Source organism: Elephas maximus, chromosome 15, assembly GCF_024166365.1.
Source record: "Elephas maximus indicus isolate mEleMax1 chromosome 15, mEleMax1 primary haplotype, whole genome shotgun sequence".
Lineage (NCBI taxonomy): Eukaryota > Metazoa > Chordata > Mammalia > Proboscidea > Elephantidae > Elephas > Elephas maximus.
Genome location: NC_064833.1, coordinates 43,975,607 through 43,996,704, shown reverse-complemented (window position 1 = coordinate 43,996,704; position 21,098 = coordinate 43,975,607). Strand labels below are relative to the sequence as shown.

Below are 21,098 nucleotides of genomic sequence, written 5' to 3'. Positions count from 1 at the left end.
GACAGTTGGTCACCGAAGTCCATGTCTTGGTTCTTCAGTCTTCCTCAGAAGTCATTAGCTATAGTTCCACAGTTGCATTTGCAAGTTCTCTCAGGGGTAGACTTTATCTGTGCCAGGACAGTTAGTACCTAAGGGATTGCTAACTCACAGATAAGACCTAGAGGATTGCATACTTAGATGAGGTCAGGTGGGTAAAGTAAATGTATGGCGCAGGCTGGTGTAATCAATAGGGCATTGGCTCTTAAAGTGTGACACCAGGACCAGGAGCATCAGCATCACCTGGGAACTTGCTAGAAATGCAACTTCTGGAGCCCTGCTCCAGACCTAGTGAACCAGAAACTCTGGGCAGGGGTGGGGGAATGGGGGGCAGCAATCTGTGTTGGAACAAGCCCTGTAGGTGATTCTGGTACAAGTTCAAGTTTGAGAACCATTGTAATAAGGAGTGACAGGGGTTATATCCAACTGGAGCACATTCGCCTCACCTTTGAAGACATCTAAACTTAATTAAAGGAAAACCTGTGCTGGTCAAACAAAATGTGTGGGAGCTCTCATCGTCTGCAGGTTTCATTTACAGCCCCTTGAAAATTCTCTTCCATATGCCCTTTGCCCATCTTGACTTTTACTACCCTGTCATCCTTCTTTCTTCTTGGCTTTCCGACCTGAAAATTATTCTCCTTGAAAAATAATTGAAGAGTTTTGTGTTCTTTCCATCAGCATTTTATCGTAGCCCCAATGAAACTGAGAAGTGTCTTTTGCTGCCCTTAATATGCTGAGTTTTAGCTGCTTTGACACTATTTTTATAGGCCACGCTGCTCTCTTTTGTTTATCTATTCCTTGTAATCTATTGCTTTCCATATTTGGTGCGTGCCCTATTAAAGTCTGAGAGCATTCTGTGCAGCCAGAGTGGCTCATTTGATATGTTTTCCATTTTCTCCCTTACTGGAATGATTTGTAATAGATAATAAAATTTTACTTTCTATTGCTTCCCAAGTCTTTTAAAATAGGCTTCCTTGCTTGGCCACAGAAAGAGGTCCTGTTCTGTTTTTGTTTTTTTCTCTTTTCTCATCTTTCCTTTCCTTTCTAACTTTTTAAAATTTAGTCTCCTGGGTAAAGAACCTTGCTCCCCATGCTGTTGTCATTTTCATTTCCCCAATGCACATTCCTCCTTGTAAAAAAAAAAAATTAGGACCAAAGTAACAGTTCAATTGTCCTGTCTTAGCTTCCTGGTGCTGCTGTAACAAAAAATATCACAAGAAGGTGGCTTTAAAGAACAGAAACTTATTTTCTCACCATTTAGGAGGCTAGAAGTTCAAATTAAGGGCACTGGCTCTACTGGAAGTGTCCCTTTCTCTGTTTCATCAGCTCTGGGGGAAGACCCTTGCCTCCGCTTTTGTAGTCCGGTGTTCCTTGGCTCCTCAGAGATCTTCGTATGTTATCTGTATTACCTCCGTTTGTCCTTGCTGCTGTGTCTAATCTGCTCTTTTTAGAACTCAGTAGAGATTAGGTTTAGGGCACACTGTACACTGATATGACTTCATTAACATAAAAACCCTATTTCCAAATGGGATTACATCCTCAGGAATAGGCGTTAGGATTCCAATGCATATTTTGGGTGGATACAAATCAATCCATAACTTGTCCCTTCCTCTACTCTCTGAGAGAAAAAAATTGTAAGATGTCCTATTTTTAGCCAAATACACATTCTAACAGAAATCCAGAGAGTTCACGTCATCCATCATTTCCATTCTCTCTGACGTTTGTGTCAGAAGTGCCCAAACTTGTCTGGCCGTTGGATTCTCCTGGGGAACTTCAGAAAGTACTGGTGCCTGTGTCCTACCTCCCAGAGACTGTCATTTAACTGAAATGGGGCGTGGCCTGGGCTTTGGAATTTTTTAAAGATCTCCAAGTGATTCTAGAGAGCCACTGCCCTAGGCCATTTTTCTTCTTCTTCTTCTTTTTTTTAGCCGGGTAAATATGTATGTAACAAAACATTTGTCACTTCGGTATTCTTCACATGTACAGTTCAACAAATTTAATTTATGTCCATTATGTTGTTCAACCATCACCCTCATCCATTCTCAAATTTTTTCATCGTAGGCCAGCTTTGACACTGAGTCACATCGTCATCAGCCATTTCTTCCATCTGGCCAGGTGGCCTATCCTAAACTCCACAGTTTACATTATGTTTCTTAATAGTCTTATGCTCAACTGTCTCCAGCATGCGTTTGCCCTTACAGTTGTGAGTTTCCAAAGATCCAGCACCACTTCATCATTCTTTTTAACAGTTGTGTTTCCTTTGCTTCAAGAGTGTTTTTCAAACTGTGTTCTAGGGAACTCACATGGGGAGGAGAGAGGGAGAGAGGTTGCTGACGAGGTTTCAGACATTTCTACCTTAAGTTCAAGGGTAAAAATGGTGGCCTGGTGTCAGATCTCGTCTAACTTCACAAGGGGGAAGGAGAATCAAGATCAACATCAGCCCAAGGCTGATTCCTATGAGGTGGAGGTCAGACATACCTCCTCTCTTTAACCTTTTTACCAATTCTGACACCAGCGGCCCCTCCCGCAGCACTCTTACTTCTCTGCTGGATTTGATAATTTTTGTTGCAATGGCCACACGGAACTCAGAGACCATACTCACAGTTATGAGGTTTATTAGGGAAGTTGTTGTTGTTGTTAGGTGCCATTGAGTAAGCTCCGACTCATAGCGACCCTATGCACAACAGAATGAAACACTTCCCGGTCCTCCACCATCCTTACAATCGTTGTTATGCTTGAGCCCATTGTTGCAGCCACTGTGTCAATCCACCTCGTTGAGGGTCTTCCTCTTTTCTGCTGACCCTGTACTTTTCCAAGCATGATGTCCTTCTCCAGGGACTGATCCTTCCTGACAACATGTCCAAAATATGTAAGATGCAGTCTCACCATCCTTGCTTCTAAGGAGCATTCTGCTTGTACTCCTTCCAAGACAGATTTATTCGTTCTTCTGGCAGTCCATGGTATATTCAGTATTCTTCGCCAACACCACAATTCAAAGGCATTAACTCTTCTTTGGTCTTCCTTATTCATTGTCCAGCTTTCACATGCATATGATGCGATTGAAAATACCATGGCTTGGGTCAGGCGCACCTTAGTCTTCAAGGTGACATCCTTGCTCTTCACCACTTTAAAGAAGTCCTTTGCAGCAGATTTACCCAATTTGCATCTTTTGATTTCTTGACGGCTGCTTCCATGGCTGTTGATTGTGGATCCAAGTAAAATGAAATCCTTGACAACTTCAATCTTTTCTCCATTTATCATGATGTTACTCATTGGTCCCGTTGTGAGGATTTTTGTTTTCTTTATGTTGAGGTGCATTCCATAGTGAAGGCTGTGATCTTCGATCTTCATTAGTAAGTGCTTCAAGTCCTTTTCACTTTCAGCAAGCAAGGTTGTGTCATCTGCATAACGCAGGTTGTTAACGAGTCATCCTCCAATCCTGATGTCCCGTTCTTCTTCATATAGTCCAGCTTCTCGTATTATTTGCTCAGCATACAGATTGAAGAGGTATGGTAAAAGAATACAACCCTGGCACACACCTTTCCTGGCTTTAAACCAACCAGTATCCCCTTGTTCTTTCTGAACAACTGCCTCTTGATCTATGTAAAGGTTCCTCATGAGCACAATTAAGTGTTCTGGAATTCCAATTCTTCAAAACGTTATCCACACAGTCGAATGCCTTTGCATAGTCAATAAAACACAGGTCAGCGCCCTTCTGGTATTCTCTGCTTTCAGCCAGAATCCATCTGACTTCAGCAATGATATCCCTGGTTCCATGTCCTCTTCTGAAACTAGCCTGAATTTCTGGCAGTTCCCTGTCAATATACTGCTGCAGCCATTTTTGAATGATCTTCAGCAAAATTTTGCTTGCGTGTAATATTAATGATATTGTTCTATAATTTCCACATTCAGTTGGATCACCTTTCTTGGTAATAGGCATAAATATGGATCTCTTCCAGTCAGTTGGCCAGGAAGCTATCTTCCATATTTTTTGGCATAGACGAGTGAGCACCTCCAGCGCTGCACCCGTTTGTTGAAACATCTCAATTGATATTCCATCAATTCCTGGAGCCTTGTTTTTCGCCAGTGCCTTCAGAGAAAGACGCTTGGACTTCTTCCTTCAGTAGCATCGGTTCCTGATCATATGCTACTTCTTGAAATGGTTGAATATCGACTAATTCTTTTTGGTGTAAAGGCTCTGTGTGTTCCTTCCATCTTCTTTTGATGCTTCCTGCGTCATTTAATATTTTTCCCATGGAATCCTTCACTATTGCAACTCGAGGTTGGTATCTGAATACCAGTGGCATAACTTTCAGCATCACAGTAACATGCAAGCCCCCACAGTACAACAAACTGACAGACACGTGGGGTATTAGGAAACTAACAGGTTACAATTCAGGATCAGGAACAACTCAGGATAGTCTTTCTGTCAGGACGGTTTCTCGGCCGTGCGCAGTTAGGCCTCTCTCTCAGCCCCTCGGCCCTTGGCCCCTCAGCAGCTCGGCCTCTGCCCTGGCTGACTGAATGTTACAAAATTCTTTAGCTCTGCCAGTAAATGCCCAGAGGCATCCCACTCTGCCAGTAAGACTTGGGCTAAAGGTGCTCAGCTCTCGCACAGCACTCAGTGAGCGGGAGGCTCCACTAAATGCCCTGAGGCACCCTACTCTGCCAGCAAGCCTCCTGCTCAAAGACACTCACTCTTTGGGTTGGCACACCCAGGAATGGATTACCCAGTAAGTAAGGTATGCATGGACTTACTTATGCTTACTTACTATTCTGTAGTGCAGTTTTACCTGCTTTTCACCACATTCAAAGATATGGTGAAACCCATGTGAAATTGTGCACAGATTAGTAAATAAACACAATTAAGCCGTGCATTCCTTGCTTACTGGTTAATCCGCCCCTGGGCACACCCACTGTAGCTGCCTCACTTCGTGGGCCAAGAAGCCCACTGCATTGTTTCATGGCAGTCTCATGGTTCTGCTGCTGCCATTTCTCTGCCATGCTTGCCACCACTTCTCGTTGTCTGGTGCCTTCTTTAATGTTACAGCTCTCTCTGTCTCCAGGACCTAGGAGTTTCTCAGCGCAGGGACCCTGGGTCCAAAAAACATGCTACACTCCCGGCTCTTCCTGGTGGTAGAGAGGTCCTCCCTCTCCACTTCTGGGACTGGCTCCCTTTAAACCCAGTGGGGGGATGACAAAACCGACCAATCCCCTTGTTAGGGTTCTCTACGCCTTATTTGCATAGTCCCACCCTCCCACAAAGGTTCCGTGCACCTTATTTGAATTATTAGCATCTGTCCAATCCCCTTAGTGGGCCACAAATACCTTATTTGCATAGTCCCATCCAATCATTTTGTAGGAGTCACAAGACCATGGGTAGCTACAAAAAAAAAAAAAAAAAAAAAAACCAAGCCCAGTGCTGTCGAGTCAATTCTGACTCATAGTGACCCTTTGGACTGAGTAGAACTGCCTCATAGAGTTTCCAAGGAGTGCCTGGTGGATTTGAATTGCTGACCTTTTGGTTATCACCCGTAGCACTTAACCACTATGCTACCAGGGTTTCCATGTATGATGAGAAGGGCCATATTAAGTAATTCACTGCCCTGCAGCAGTGAAAAGAACTCTGCTTCAACTGTTTTGTTTATTAGCCCTTCTAGGTAAAATTTCTTTTGAACAAAGTGTTTAGAGGCTTAAAAGTTTGAAAACCACTTGTATAGAGTATATAGCCTGCTCTAACCACAGTTGACAAACAGTTTCTGTCTCCTCACAGTCCAGTGATATCAGTGAGCTCATAGCTCTGTATTGAGATCCCAGACTCACTTTATTTATTGCCTGTATTTTGTGTTTTGAATATAGACATCTGAAGCTATACATATTGCTCCCAGCAATGTTCTCTGATTATGTTCTTCTCCAAATCACTGGGCACCTCCCACTCAGTTCTTTTTTCTGTATTGTTTCTGCTGTTTTCCATGGCAACTAGTTTCACAATTATGGAATGTGTATATTTATTTTAAATACTTTTTCTGATTACAAAAGTAATGTGCTTATTGTAGAAAACTGTATGGTAAGACAACTCTAAAGAATACAATGAAAATGATCTGTACTGCCATCACCCAGAGATAGCCATACTTAATACCCATTTGGCAGATGTTTGTCCCGTCTTGTTTCATATACATATGGATATATTTTTATAGAGTTGAGCTCCTAGTGTATAGCATCAAATAATGAGCATTTTTGCATGCCACTTAAACTTTATCAAAAACATTTTAATGTCTGCATAATATTCTATCATATGTATATATTATAATTTGTTCAACAGGCTTTTTGGCTGTTTTTAAATTGTGTTTTGATACATGCCCTGGTATGTACATCTTTGTCTGCATTTCTGGTCACTTTCTTAGGAACGAAACATAAAAGGAAGTTTACTAGTCAAAGGCTATTAACATTTTTAAGGCTTTTGATGCATATTCCAAAATTACTTCCCAAAAACTTTGTACCATTTTTACTGTACCATAAATGTTTTATGGAGGCCATTTACAATTTTTTGCTAATTTGGTAGTAGAAATTTTTTTCTTATTGCTTTTTTAATCATGCCTTTGATGACCTTTTCATTAATTATCACAATTTATGTGTATTTTTTTATTGGTGAGATTATTTGATTAGTAAATAATCCCCTCCAATGTAAGAGATTATAAGGGATCCCTGTAATGTCCCTAAAGGTCCCTGGGTGGCCCAAATCATTTGTATTTAGCTGGTAACCAAAAGATTGGTGATTCAAACCCACTCAGCGGCACTGAGGACTAAAAGGCAGACAACAACAACATAATGGCCCTAAAGACAAAATCCTTACTAATGATCCCCAGTGCCAGGCCCTTGGAAGATGTTCAGAGAATATTTATAAAATGAATGAATGAATGAATGAGCAGTAAACAGTATTTTCTTTTTTTCATTCTTTTGTAATTTGGGGGTGAACATTTTTTATGTAGTTATTAAATCAAAACCAAAACCATTGCCATCAAATCAATTCCGACTCATAGCAACTCTATAGGACAGAGTAGAACTGCCCCATAGGGTTTCTAAGGACTGGCTAGTAGATTCAAACTGCTGACCTTTTGGATAGCAGGCAAGCTCTTACCCACTGCACCACCAGGGCTCCTTATATAATTATTAGACATCCCTATTTCTTCTTCTGTGACTTGTCTGTCCATGTCTAGGTCCTTGACTCCTTCTCTGCTGAAATCTTAACTGTGCAACATAATACAGGTAGTCCCTGACTTATGATGTATTCAAGTTATGACAAACTGAACTTAATTACAGTCTTTTTTTTTGGTACTAAAAGTATTATTAGTACGTACTACATACAGTGTTGCAGCAGGTAACTTGCCGATGCTACCATTATCTGTAAGTTTATATGTGATGTTTACAACCCCCAAAGACAAATAAAGATCAAATTTATAAAGATACTGATAATGAAAGGCAATAATAATGAAAACTTAAAAAAAAAAAAAAAAGGTATTCTGATTATGTCACAACTAACTTGCAAAGGAGTTGTTGGGATTGTCAGAGTTGTTGGAACAGAACCCTGTTCTAAGTCTCCGACTACCTGTAGTTAGCATGGGCTTCAGAGTCAGAAGGACTTTGGTTCAGATTTTTGTGTGACTTGAGCAAGTCTCTTAATCTCTCAAAGCTTTATATTCCTTTCCTACAAAATGGAGATAATATTAATCCCTATCATTAAATTGTCTTGAGAATTAAATGAGATAATGCATATTCAGTACATGGCCCATAAAATATTAAATAATTAATATAATAAAGTATATTAATCTTTGTGTCATCATTTATGGCAAATAATTTTCTGTATTTACCATTTATTTATCATATTCAAAATTTTTTATGTATCTGAAATTTTTAACTTCCAGGCAGTAAAAATGTATGTAAATTTATAAATTTTAAAAATTAAAAAATAATAAAATTTTAAAAGTTTTTAACATATTTTTTAAATAAATATATATTTTTTAATCTGTAGCCTATACATTGCTTTTATGCATAGAAAGGTTTTTTCTATCCCTAAAAATCCCTAGTCACTTCTATTTCTTATAGTTTTTTTGTTGATTATTTAATTTTATGATCAATCTGAAAATTATTCCACTTTAAGGCAAGAAATGAGATTACTACTTTTGTGCAACTAGACAATTTTCCCCCAAATAACTTATTGAATAATTCATCTTCTCCTCATTGAATTATGATGCTTTCAGACTTTATTACAAATGAAGTGCTTGTTGGCACTCGGATTACCTGTCTTGTTCTATCGCTTGGCTTTTCTATTCTTCAGTCAGTACTGTAGTATTTGATTTGTTGTTATTGCATGGTATTGAGTCAATGCAGACTCATAGCGACCCTATATGACAGAGTAGACTGCCTTTACGGGAGCAGATTGACAAGTCTTTTCTCCTGGGGAGCCACTAGTGGGTTTGAACTGCCACCCTTCTGTTAGCAGCCGAACACTTAATCTTTACGCCACCAGGGCTCCTTGTCTTTTATTTAGAAATAGTGTAATTCATTTTAATATTTTATAAGGCAAGTCCCCTTCATCACTTTTTTCCCCTAAAGTTATCTCTTAGCTACTTTTACTTTTTTTTTTTCAAGTTAAAAGAATCTTTTAGGAATCTCACACGTTGCAGGTGTGAATGTAAAGTAGTAAAACACCTACGCAGGAGAATTTGGCAATATCTAATAAAACTACCCACCAACCATCCGTTAGTTTCTCATACTGTGGTGGCTTGCATGTTGTTATGATACTGGAAGCTATGTCACTGGTATTTCAAATACCAGCAGCATCGCCCATGTTGGACAGGTTTCGAAAGGGCTCCCAGACTAAGACAGACTAGGAAGAAATGCCTAGTGATCTAATGCCAAAAATTGGCCAATGAAAACCCTGTGGAATCTCAGCAGAATATTGTCCAACAGAGTGCTGGAAGATGAGAAGTCACTCCAAATACACAATAGCTGCAACAATGGACTCGAGCGTACCAGCTATCGTAGGGATGGTGCAGGGCCGGGCAACATTTTGTCCTGTTGTACATGGGATCGCCATGAGCTGAAGCCAACTAGATGGCAACTCACAACAACTTTGGTTTAAATTAATGTATACTTAGATCAGAAATCACATTCTTCGACTGTGAAACTTGACGTGAGAGAGCTTGTTGATACGCAGCTGAGTTCAAGGAGGTAACAAGTAACATGTTTTGAACTTAGAAATTTATAGCTTTCACTCGTAGGACTATTTCTCCTAAGAAATTATTTTGTATCCTATTGTTTGGTTTGATGTTTGAGGAGTTTAAATGGTTTGGAATTTGACTTTGAGAAGGTTTATTAGTCTTAATTAAAGTACAGTAAAAACCATAAAGCACTCAGCTAAGCTCTCTCTTCCCAGTCTATAATATGGCAAACACCACCCAATCACACAATTCCATTTTGATAGCTCTTAGATGAACCAAGACAAGAAAGCATATTCACAAACTCATTTGTTGCGTAAGTATTTTTTTATTTTACTGTGTTAAAATGTATATAATAAAACATTTTCCATTTCAGCCATTTTTAAGTGTATAATTCAGTGGCATTAACTACATTTGCCGTGTTGTACAACCATCACCACTATCCGTTTCTAAGTTTTTATCACCCCAGACAATCAGTACCCCTTAAGTAGTAACTCCCCTCTCCCCCAGCCCTTGTGACCGCTAATAAACTTTTGTCTTTCTGCATTTGCCTATTCTAGATATTTCATGTAAGTGGGATCGTACACTATTTACCCTTTTCTGTCTGACTTATTTCACTCAGCGTAATGTTTTCGAGGTTCCTCCATGTTGTATGTTATATATGCATTTTGTAACATGTCAGGGACGAAGGTTTTCCTACTGAGGGGTGGAGGAGTGGGGGAAGGTGAAGGCCATATTCCTAAATATGGAAATAGCTTTATTGAGAGATTTCTTTGTGGTGTTATTTGTTAAGGTCATGGGATTTTACCTGTTTAGGAAAAGTTAAGACTGAAAACCCCTTGGTTTCCATATGTCGGATTTATTGTTTTATTCCTCTTTATTATTATTCTTTCTTTCCAGAGATAGACTACTGTGCTTCATCCAATCATGGATGTCAGCATGAGTGTGTCAACACAGATGATTCGTATTCCTGCCGTTGCCTGAAAGGGTTTACCCTGAATCCAGATAAGAAAACCTGCAGACGTAAGTCACAGTGGGTGCTGGAGAATGGCTTGTTCCACTAAATGCCCCTCTAGGTAGTTTTCCTTTCCTTTCAAATCTTAAGCATGATATCCTTTTACCCAGCATTCGTGTTTACTAACATGACTCTGCCCTTTATTTTACCTTTTGGCTTATTGATCCTACTATGAGGATAATGATTTCTACAGATTGAATAGGTCTGGCCATTGGACTCATATAGCTCCCACCTATCTGAAATGAGGGTCCACCCTCCCTCCTCCTCACCCTGTGCTTTGTATTTGGGATTTGCAAAAGAAATGGCTGATCCCAGAGCCGGTTGGAAAAAGGAGCTGGTTTCTTCCAGTTCTATAAGATCGGACACTTCATGGCTTTCAAGAACTGGAAATGAAGGAAGAAGAAAAGTAAGACGCTGGGGTGTTCTAGCAGCATTTAAAGGTCACGAGGTGTCAGCAGTATGATATTAATGATGTGCTGAGGCTGTCATATGGCATATGGAGGGGCTTGACCGGGGCTCCAGGCCATGGAACCCAGACAGGATCTCTTCAAACCAGGCTGTTCCCGAGAGACCACTAGAACAGAAGCTTCATACAGACAGAAATTATTGTCTTTTTCTCACTGCTGAATCCCCAGTACCTCAGAGTGCCTAGCTGTTGGACTAAGTGCAGCCCTGTATTTGTTGAATGAATGAATGACTAGATGAATGTCTCTGAGACTTATCATCCTAGAGAAATCACAACTGTTATTTGAATTAGTCTTGTTAGAAAGATGGCCTTTTTAAAACATGCCACTTGTGAATCTTTTCAGAAATATTCTCATAGTCAATACGCACTCATATACAATGAATTGTTTGAGTTCTCCCAACACTGTCATTCACAGAATTCTCTGGAGCTCCTGTTTAGGGATATATTTTCCTGTACGCTTCTTCACCCACTCCTTCCCGACAATATGTATAGCAGGACTGAGTTTTCAAAGGTTTAACCATGTATCTTTTTTGAACAACACTGTGGCTCTATGACTGAATTCAGATGAGTCACATTCTGCTAGTAGCACATATTAACTTCCACACTCATCCTAATACATGTAAAACCTTGTTTGGTACCAGACGGCTGCGGAGCCCATATTTTGAAACAGGCTCGCTTATAAAAAGTAATTCCCACTGCCTTGCCTGAATACAAACCCCGGGAACATCCAAGCATTAAACGGGAATTTTAATTGAGGGCATTCAGAATGTGAATTAGACGGAGTATTTTCCATTAGACCACACAAGCATACAACATGTTGGAGGGCCAAGTTTTCTAGCCTGGCCTCTCCTCCCTGTGCTGCTGACACCTTTTTCTAGGGCTGAGTGTGTCAGTGGTTGACTGCACCCAGGGAAAACCACTCATGGGTAGATTCCTTTGAGGATCGAAAGCTCTTCCACGAAAGAGTATACTTAGATCTGGTTCAGCTCAGACCCTCCTCGTGGTTGCAAGCCTCCCTTTGTGTTCCTGATGGAGTGAAAAGGAAACAAGTCAGGCAAGCAGCCACGGGTGGAGAGAATCGCCTTTAAGCTCTGCTTCTCTTACCAATCCTTTATGATTCCCTCAACCTCTGCCTTTCTCTCCACACCCTGCCTGGAGAGGTACTTGGAATAAGAGAAGAATCCAAGGCAGTGAGCACACCATTATCAAGGGAGGAGGGAGGGCGACAACAGAAGAAGAGTGGTGAGGAAGTGACCACTTGGGAGCAGTTTGACTATCAGTCATCGGCCCACAGACAGGCCTGTTTGCAGACCGCAGCACAGTCGAGAGTCCCTAATGCTCATTCATATATATTCAGTGGTTATAGCTCCATTTCCTCTTCAGCCAGGTGTCCTAATTTTCCTTCCAAGAAAAATAGAATTTTTTCCTAAAACACGGTGTCCTCATCAGCCCTTCACCCAAAACCCTGCTTCATCATTACATTTTCCATTGTCTTTGCTGTGAACCCAGCCCTCTGGACTCCTGAGGTCAGCCTCGTAGAGCTTCTCCCGACTTAATGTTTGCACTTGGTGGATTACAGCAGACAGCTGCAGACGGAAGTGAGTGCTCACTGTCTGCCGCTCTCTGGAGCATTGCCTGGAAGAAGGAAGCAAAGACACTGCATTTAAAGTCTGGAGTTTGTTATTGGGAGTCTGAGGTCTCCTGAGTGATCCGATTACAAATCTAGAGCTCAGGGAACAACCATTTACAGTTCATGGAGGTTGATGGATGGGGGCTATTTTCAAATCTAATAAAAAATCTGTTTTTCAAAGGAATTTGATGTTATTCAAGTAAGCTGGGAAAAAAAGTTCAAGGCAGAATCTTACTGAAGAAAAACCCCTTGGCCAGGATTTGTTCTTCCTCCTCCTCCAGGCACCATCTCTCCTATTAAAAAGTGCTGTCATCAACTGACTTAAAGCATAAATTATTTAGGTGGAGATGCAAAGCTCAGAAACTGGGTCTGGCCTGGCTGTCTAGGTGGGGCTCCAGAGCTGAATCAGATGTGGGCGCGGCTCAGTGTGCTGGGCTCCAGGATTGCTCATTCTGGTACCATGGGCTGGTTGGTGTTCCCTGGAGCTGGAGATACTGCAGTTGGAAAAGCAGGTGTAGGTAGACACAGGTTGGACTGAGCCGGAAGATGTGAGGTCCAGCTTTGGCAAGGTCACTCATATCAGCCATGTAATCTTGGACAGGCCACTTGACTCCTCTGGACTTGGATTTCCTAAACTGAAGGAATAGGACTTCCTGCTTTAACATTGTGTTGCCTCATCCAATTTTTCTGAATCTTACTATCTGTGCCACTCAGCTGGCGTTATAATTTACTGCCTGGGGTCACTAATATTTCATGTTTTTAAAGCCATACCTTCCCAGTAAAGAGCCCTGGTGGCATAATAATTCAGGACTCGGCTGCTAAATGAAAGGTTGACGGATTGAACCCACCAGCAGCTCCCTGGGAGAAAAGACCTGGATATCTGCTCCCATAAAGATTTCAGCCTGGGAAACCTTATGGTGCAGTTCTACTCTGCCGTATAGGGTTGCTATGAATCAGAATCGACTCCACAGTACACAACAACAACAACCTTCCCAGCTGGGCTTCCTTCTTTGGGTTCCATGTAGAGTTCTATATGGAGTTGTCACTCGTCAAGACTGCTTGTTATCTGACAGTTCCCACCATCTGACCTTGGAGGGGTTTACTGGCCACTCTGGGACTTATCAGTTTTTGTGGAGAGCTAACTAAATACGGGGTGCATAGTGGGCACTCAATAAATACTTATTGAGTGGATAAATGAGTGAGTGAATATCTAAGTAACACACACACATACACATATGAAGAAATACGACTCAGGTGTGTAAAGAAAGCAAAGAGCGGAGGCGGGGCCAAGATGGCAGACTAGGTGGATGCTACGTCGGATCCCTTTTGCAACAAAGACTCGGAAAAACAAGTGAATCGATCACATACATAACAATCTACGAACCCTGAACAACAAACACAGATTTAGAGACGGAGAACGAACAAATACGGGGAAGCAGCAACTGTTTTCGGAGCCTGGAGCCAGCGTTCCAGTCAGCGGATTTTCTGGAAAAACAAGTTTCCCAGGTCTGATACCTCTGCTTATTCAAAGAGCCCTAACTGACCCACAACAGGGAACTGAAGGCTGAAGCTCCCCCCAGACCACCTAGCCTCTTGCCTTAGGGGTCTAAGGAGGGTGACACCTACCAATCAGTAGAGGTACTTGCATTGAGGGCCTAAGGTACAGCTGCAGTGCCCTCCCACCAAGGTGCTATAGGAATAGAGACACACCTACCTCACTGACACTTGGGGGAAGCCTGTCAGCATCCTGCCCCCCCGGAGGATGAGCCCCAGATGCTAATAGAATCTGGTGCACACAACTATCACCAGTACTTCTCGAGGTGGATAGATGTTAGGGTGCAGCACACACTTGATGACCCAAAATCAGATTCTACTCAAGAATAGTGAATAGACTCAGGCATATATATCTGGCAACAGCCCAAACCTGCTGGTAATAGGTCATAAGTAAGTCAAGGGCTGCAACAAACAAGACAGCACAATCTAGTAGCCCATCCACGTATATTGAAAGAAAACAAAACAAGATAAGTCTCAGTGAGCAATTACAGAATAAACCACTACTAAATCTTAGTGATGGCTCGGAGACAGCAGTTGATATCAAACCACATAAAGAAGCAGACCATGACAGCTTCTACAACCCCCCAAACAAAAGAATCAAAATCTTTCCCAAATGAAGATACAATCCTGGAATTATCAGATACAGAATATAAAAAACTAATTTACAGAATGCTTCAAGACATCAGGGATGACCTCAGAAATGAAATAAGGCAAACCGCAGAAAAAGCCAAGGAACACACTGATAACACAGTTGAAGAACTCAAAAAGATTATTCAAGAACATAGTGGAAAAATTAATAAGTTGCAAGAATCCATAGAGAGACAGCACGCAGAAATCCAAAAGATTAACAATACAATTACAGAATTAGACAACGCAATAGGAAGTCAGAGGAACAGACTCGAGCAATTAGAATGCAGACTGGGAAATCTGGAGGACCAGGGAATTAACACCAACATAGCTGAAAAAAAATCAGATAAAAGAATTAAAAAAAAATGAAGAAACCCTAAGAATCATGTGGGACTCTATCAAGAAGGATAACTTGCGTGTGATTGGAGTCCCAGAACAGGGAGGGAGGACAGAAAACACAGAGAAAATAGTTGAAGATCTGCTGACAGAAAACTTCCCTGACATCATGAAAGACGAAAGGATATCTATCCAAGATGCTCATCGAACCCCATTTAAGATTGATCCAAAAAGAAAAACACCAAGACATATTATCATCAAACTTGCCAAAACCAAAGATAAAGAGAAAATTTTAAAAGCAGCCAGGGAGAAAAGAAAGGTCTCCTTCAAGGGAGAATCAATAAGAATAAGTTCAGACTACTCAGCAGAAACCATGCAGGTGAGAAGGCAATGGGATGACATATACAGAACACTGAAGGAGAAAAACTGCCAGCCAAGGATCATATATCCAGCAAAACTCTCTCTGAAATATGAAGGCGAAATTAAGATATTTACAGATAAACACAAGCTTAGAGAATTTGCAAAAACCAAACCAAAGCTACAAGAAATACTAAAGGAAATTGTTTGGTCAGAAAACCAATAATATCAGATACCAGCACAACACAAGGTCACAAAACAGAACATCCTGATATCAACTCAAATAGGGAAATCACAAAAACAAATTAAGATTAATTAAAAAAAAATTGCTTATAACAGGGAATCACTGAAGTCAATACATAAAAGATCACAATAATCAAAAAGAGGGACTAAATACAGGTGGCATAGAACTGCCATATGGAGAGTGATACTAGGCGATATAGGACAATACAAGTTAGGTTTTTACTTAGTAAAATAGGGGTAAATATTAAGGTAACCACAAAGAGGTATAACAGCTCCATAACTCAAGATAAAAGCCAAGAAAAACATAACGACTCAACAAACATAAAGTCAAACACTATGAAAATGAGGATCTCACAATTTACTAAGAAAAACGTCTCAGCACAAAAAAATAAGTGGAAAAATGAAATTGTCAACAACACACATAAAAAGGCATCAAAATGACAACACTAAACACTTATTTATCTATAATTACGCTGAATGTAAATAGACTAAATGCACCAATAAAGAGACAGAGAGTCTCGGACTGGATAAAGAAACACGATCCGTCTATATGCTGCCTACAAGAGACACACCTTAGACTTAGAGACACAAACAAACTAAAACTCAAAGGATGGAAAAAAATATATCAAGCAAACAATAAGCAAAAAAGAAGAGGAGTAGCAATATTAATTTCTGACAAAATAGACTTTAGACTTAAATCCACCACAAAGGATAAAGAAGGACACTACATAATGATAAAAGGGACAATTGATCAGGAAGATATAACCATATTAAATATTTATGCACCCAATGACAGGGCTGTAAGATACATAAATCAAATTTTAACAGAATTGAAAAGCGAGATAGATACCGCCACAATTATAGTAGGAGACTTCAACACACCACTTTCGGAGAAGGACAGGACATCCAGTAGGAAGCTCAATAGAGACACGGAAGACCTAATTACAACAATCAACCAACTTGACCTCATTGACTTATACAGAACTCTCCACCCAACTGCTGCAACGTATACTTTTTTTTCTAGCACACATGGAACATTCTCTAGAATAGGCCACATATTAGGTCATAAAACAAACCTTTGCAGAGTCCAAAACATCGAAATATTACAAAGCATCTTCTCAGACCACAAGGCAATAAAACTAGAACTCAATAACAGAAAAACTAGGGAAAAGAAATCAAATACTTGGAAACTGAACAATACCCTCCTGAAAAAAGACTGGGTTATAGAAGACATCAAGGAGGGAATAAGGAAATTCATAGAATGCAACGAGAATGAAAATACTTCCTATCAAAACCTCTGGGACACAGCAAAAGCAGTGCTCAGAGGCCAATTTATATCGATAAATGCACGCATACAAAAAGAAGAAAGAGCCAAAATCAGAGAACTGTCCCGACAACTTGAACAAATAGAAAGTGAGCAACAAAAGAATCTATCAGGCACCAGAAGAAAACAAATAATAAAAATTAGAGCTGAACTAAATGAATTAGAGAACAGAAAAACAATTGAAAGAATTAACAAAGCCAAAAGCTGGTTCTTTGAAAAAATTAACAAAATTGATAAACCATTGGCTAGACTGACTAAAGAAATACAGGAAAGGAAACAAATAACCCGAATAAGAAACGAGTAGGGCCACATCACAACAGACCCAACTGAAATTAAAAGAATCATATCAGATTATTACGAAAAATTGTACTCTAACAAATTTGCAAACCTAGAAGAAATGGATGAATTCCTGGAAAAACACTACCTACCTAAACTAACACATTCAGAAGTAGAACAACTAAATAGACCCATAACAAAAAAAGAGATTGAAACGGTAATCAAAAAACTCCCAACAAAAAAAAAGCCCTGGCCCGGACGGCTTCACTGCTGAGTTCTACCAAACTTTCAGAGAAGAGTTAACACCACTACTACTAAAGGTATTTCAAAGCATAGAAAATGACAGAATACTACCCAACTCATTCTATGAAGCCACCATCTCCCTGATACCAAAACCAGGTAAAGACATCACAAAAAAAGAAAATTACAGACCTATATCCCTCATGAACATAGATGCAAAAATCCTCAACAAAATTCTAGCCAATAGAATTCAACAACATATCAAAAAAATAATTCACCACGACCAAGTGGGACTTATACCAGGTATGCAAGGCTGGTTTAATATTAGAAAAACCATTAATGTAATCCACCACATAAATAAAACAAAAGACAAAAACCACATGATCTTATCAATTGATGCAGAAAAGGCATTTGACAAAGTCCAACACCCATTTATGATAAAAACTCTCACCGAAATAGGAATTGAAGGAAATTTCCTCAACATAATAAAGGTCATCTATGCAAAGCCAACAGCCAACATCACTCTAAATGGAGAGAACCTGAAAGCATTTCCCTTGAGAACGGGAACCAGAGAAGGATGCCCTTTATCACTGCTCTTATTCAACATTGTGCTAGAAGTCCTAGCCAGAGCAATTAGGCTAGACAAAGAAATAAAGAGCATCCGGATTGGCAAAGAGGAAGTAAAATTATCTCTATTTGCAGATGACGTGATCTTATACACAGAAAACCCCAACGAATCCACCAGAAAACTACTGAAACTAATAGAAGAGTCTGGCAGAGTCTCAGGTTATAAGATAAACATACAAAAATCACTTGGATTCCTCTACATCAACAAAAAGAACATCGAAGAGGAAATAACCAAATCAATACCATTCACAGTAGCCCCCAAAAAGATAAAATACTTAGAAATAAATCTTACCAAGGATGTAAAAGACCTATACAAAGAAAACTACAAAGTTCTACTACAAGAAATTAAAAAGGACATACTTAAGTGGAAAAACATACCTTGCTCATGGATAGGAAGACTTAACATAGTAAAAATGTCTATTCTACCAAAAGCCATCTATACATACAATGCACTTCCGATCCAAATTCCAATGTCATTTTTTAAGGTGATGGAGAAACAAATCACCAACTTCATATGGAAGGGAAAGAAGCCTCAGATAAGCAAAGCATTACTGAAAAAGAAGAAGAAAGTGGGAGGCCTCACTCTACCTGATTTCAGAAGCTATTATACAGCCACAGTAGTCAAAACAGCCTGGTAGTGGTACAACAACAGGCACATAGACCAGTGGAACAGAATTGAGAACCCAGGTATAAATCCATCCACGTATGAGCAGCTGATATTTGACAAAGGCTCAGAGTCAGTTAATTGGGGAAAAGATAGTCTTTTTAACAAATGGTGCTGGCATAACTGGATATCCGTTTGCAAAAGAATGAAACAGGACCCATACCTCACACCAAGCACAAAAACTAACTCCAAGTGGATCAAAGACCTAAACATAAAGACTAAAACGATAAAGATCATGGAAGAAAAAATAGGGACAACCTTAGGAGCCCTAATACAAGGCATAAACAGAATACAAAACTTTACCAAAAATGACGAAGAGAAACCAGATAACTGGGAGCTCCTAAAAGTCAAACACCTATGCTCATCTAAAGACTTCACCAAAAGAGTAAAAAGACCACCTACAGACTGGGAAAGAATTTTCAGCTATGACATCTCCGACTAGCGCCTGATCTGTAAAATCTATATGATTCTGTCAAAACTCAACCACAAAAAGACAAACAACCCAATCAAGAAGTAGGCAAAGGATATGAACACACACTTCACTAAAGAAGATATTCAGGCAGCTAACAGATACATGAGAAAATGCTCTCGATCATTAGCCATTAGAGAAATGCAAATTAAAACCACGATAAGATTCCATCTCACTCCAACAAGGCTGGCATTAATCCAAAAAACACAAAATAATAAATGTTGGAGAGGCTGCGGAGAGATTGGAATTCTTGTACACTGCTGGTGGGAATGTAAAATGGTACAACCACTTTGGAAATCTATCTGGCGTTATCTTAAACAGTTAGAAATAGAACTACCATACAACCCAGAAATCCCACTCCTCGGAATATACCCTAGAGAAATAAGAGCCTTTACACAAACAGATATATGCACGCCCATGTTTATTGCAGCTCTGTTTACAATAGCAAAAAGCTGGAAGCAACCAAGGTGTCCATCAACGGATGGATGGTTAAATAAATTGTGGTATATTCACACAATGGAATACTAGGCATCGATAAAGAACAGTGACGAATCTGTGAAACATTTCATAACATGGAGAAACCTGGAAGGCATTATGCTGAGCGAAATTAGTCAGAGGCAAAAGGACAAATATTGTATGAGACCACTATTATAAGATCTCGAGAGATAGTATAAACTGAGAAGAACACATACTTTTGTGGTTACGAGCGGGGGAGGGAGGGAGGGTGGGAGAGGGTTTTTTACTGATTAATTAGTAGATAAGAACTGCTTTAGGTGAAGGGAAGGACAATACTCAATACATGGAAGGTCAGCTCAATTGGACTGGACCAAAAGCAAAGAAGTTTCCGGGATAAAATGAATGCTTCAAAGGTCAGCGGAGCAAGGGCGGGGGTTTGGGGACCATGGTTTAAGGGGACTTCTAAGTTAATTGGCAAAATAATTCTATTATGGAAACATTCTGCATCCCACTTTGAAATGTGGCGTCTGGGGTCTTAAATGCTAACAAGCGGCCATCTAAGATGCATCAATTGGTCTCAACCCACCTGGAGCAAAGGAGAATGAAGAACACCAAGGTCACACGACAACTAAGAGCCCAAGAGACAGAAAGGGCCACATGAACCACAGACCTACATCATCCTGAGACCAGAAGAACTAGTTGGTGCCCAGCCACAATCGATGACTGCCCTGACAGGGAGCACAACAGAGGACCCCTGAGGGAGCAGGAGATCAGTGGGATGCAGACCCCGAATTCTCATAAAAAGACCAGACTTAATGGTCTGACTGAGACTAGAGGAATCCCGGCGGCCATGGTCCCCAAACCTGTTGGCACAGGACAGGAACCATCCCCAAAGACAACTCATTAACATGAAAAGGACTGGACAGTGGGTAGGTGAGAGATGCTGATGAAGAGTGAGCTAATTATATCAAGTGGTCACTTGAGACTGTGTTGGCATCACCTGTCTGGAGGGGGGATGGGAGGATAGAGAGAGTTGGAAGCTGGCAAAATTGGCACGAAAGGAGAGACTGGAAGGGCTGACTCATTACGGGGAGAGCAAGTGGCAGTACGGAGTAAGGTGTATATAAACTTATATGTGACAGACTGACTGCATTTGTAAACGTTCACCTGAAGCTCAATAAAAGTTAACAAAATATATATATATATGAGCAATGAGCTAAATTAAAAAAAAAAAAAGAGAGCAAAGAGCTACAGTTAAACCTCTGATATATGGGGAAACCCTGGTGGCATAGTGGTTAAGTGCTACAGCTGCTAACCAAAGGGTCGGCAGTTCAAATACACCAGGCGCTCCTTGGGAACTCTATGGGGCAGTTCCTGTAGGGTCACTATGAGTCGGAATCGATTCGACAGCACTGGCTTTTTCTTTTTTTTTGGTCATTGACTGACTTAAAGCATAAATTATTTAGGCGGAGATGCAAAGCTCAGAAAAGGGTCATTTCAAGTATCTGTTTGCCAGATAGCTGAATGATAACCTCATTAAGAATCTAAATGTTTTTCAGT

At 40.3% G+C, this 21,098-nt stretch overlaps 1 protein-coding gene across 3 annotated transcripts in view; it reads left to right on the top strand.

Annotated features, from left to right (window-relative positions):
* Positions 1–21,098, top strand: part of MATN2 (matrilin 2) — a 181,010-nt gene that overhangs the window by 120,250 nt on the left and 39,662 nt on the right. For all 3 annotated transcript variants that reach the window (XM_049853537.1, XM_049853536.1, XM_049853535.1), the window contains one exon: positions 10,155–10,277. In XM_049853537.1, the coding sequence (XP_049709494.1) occupies positions 10,155–10,277 (123 nt within the window). The remainder of the gene's footprint in view (positions 1–10,154; positions 10,278–21,098) is intronic.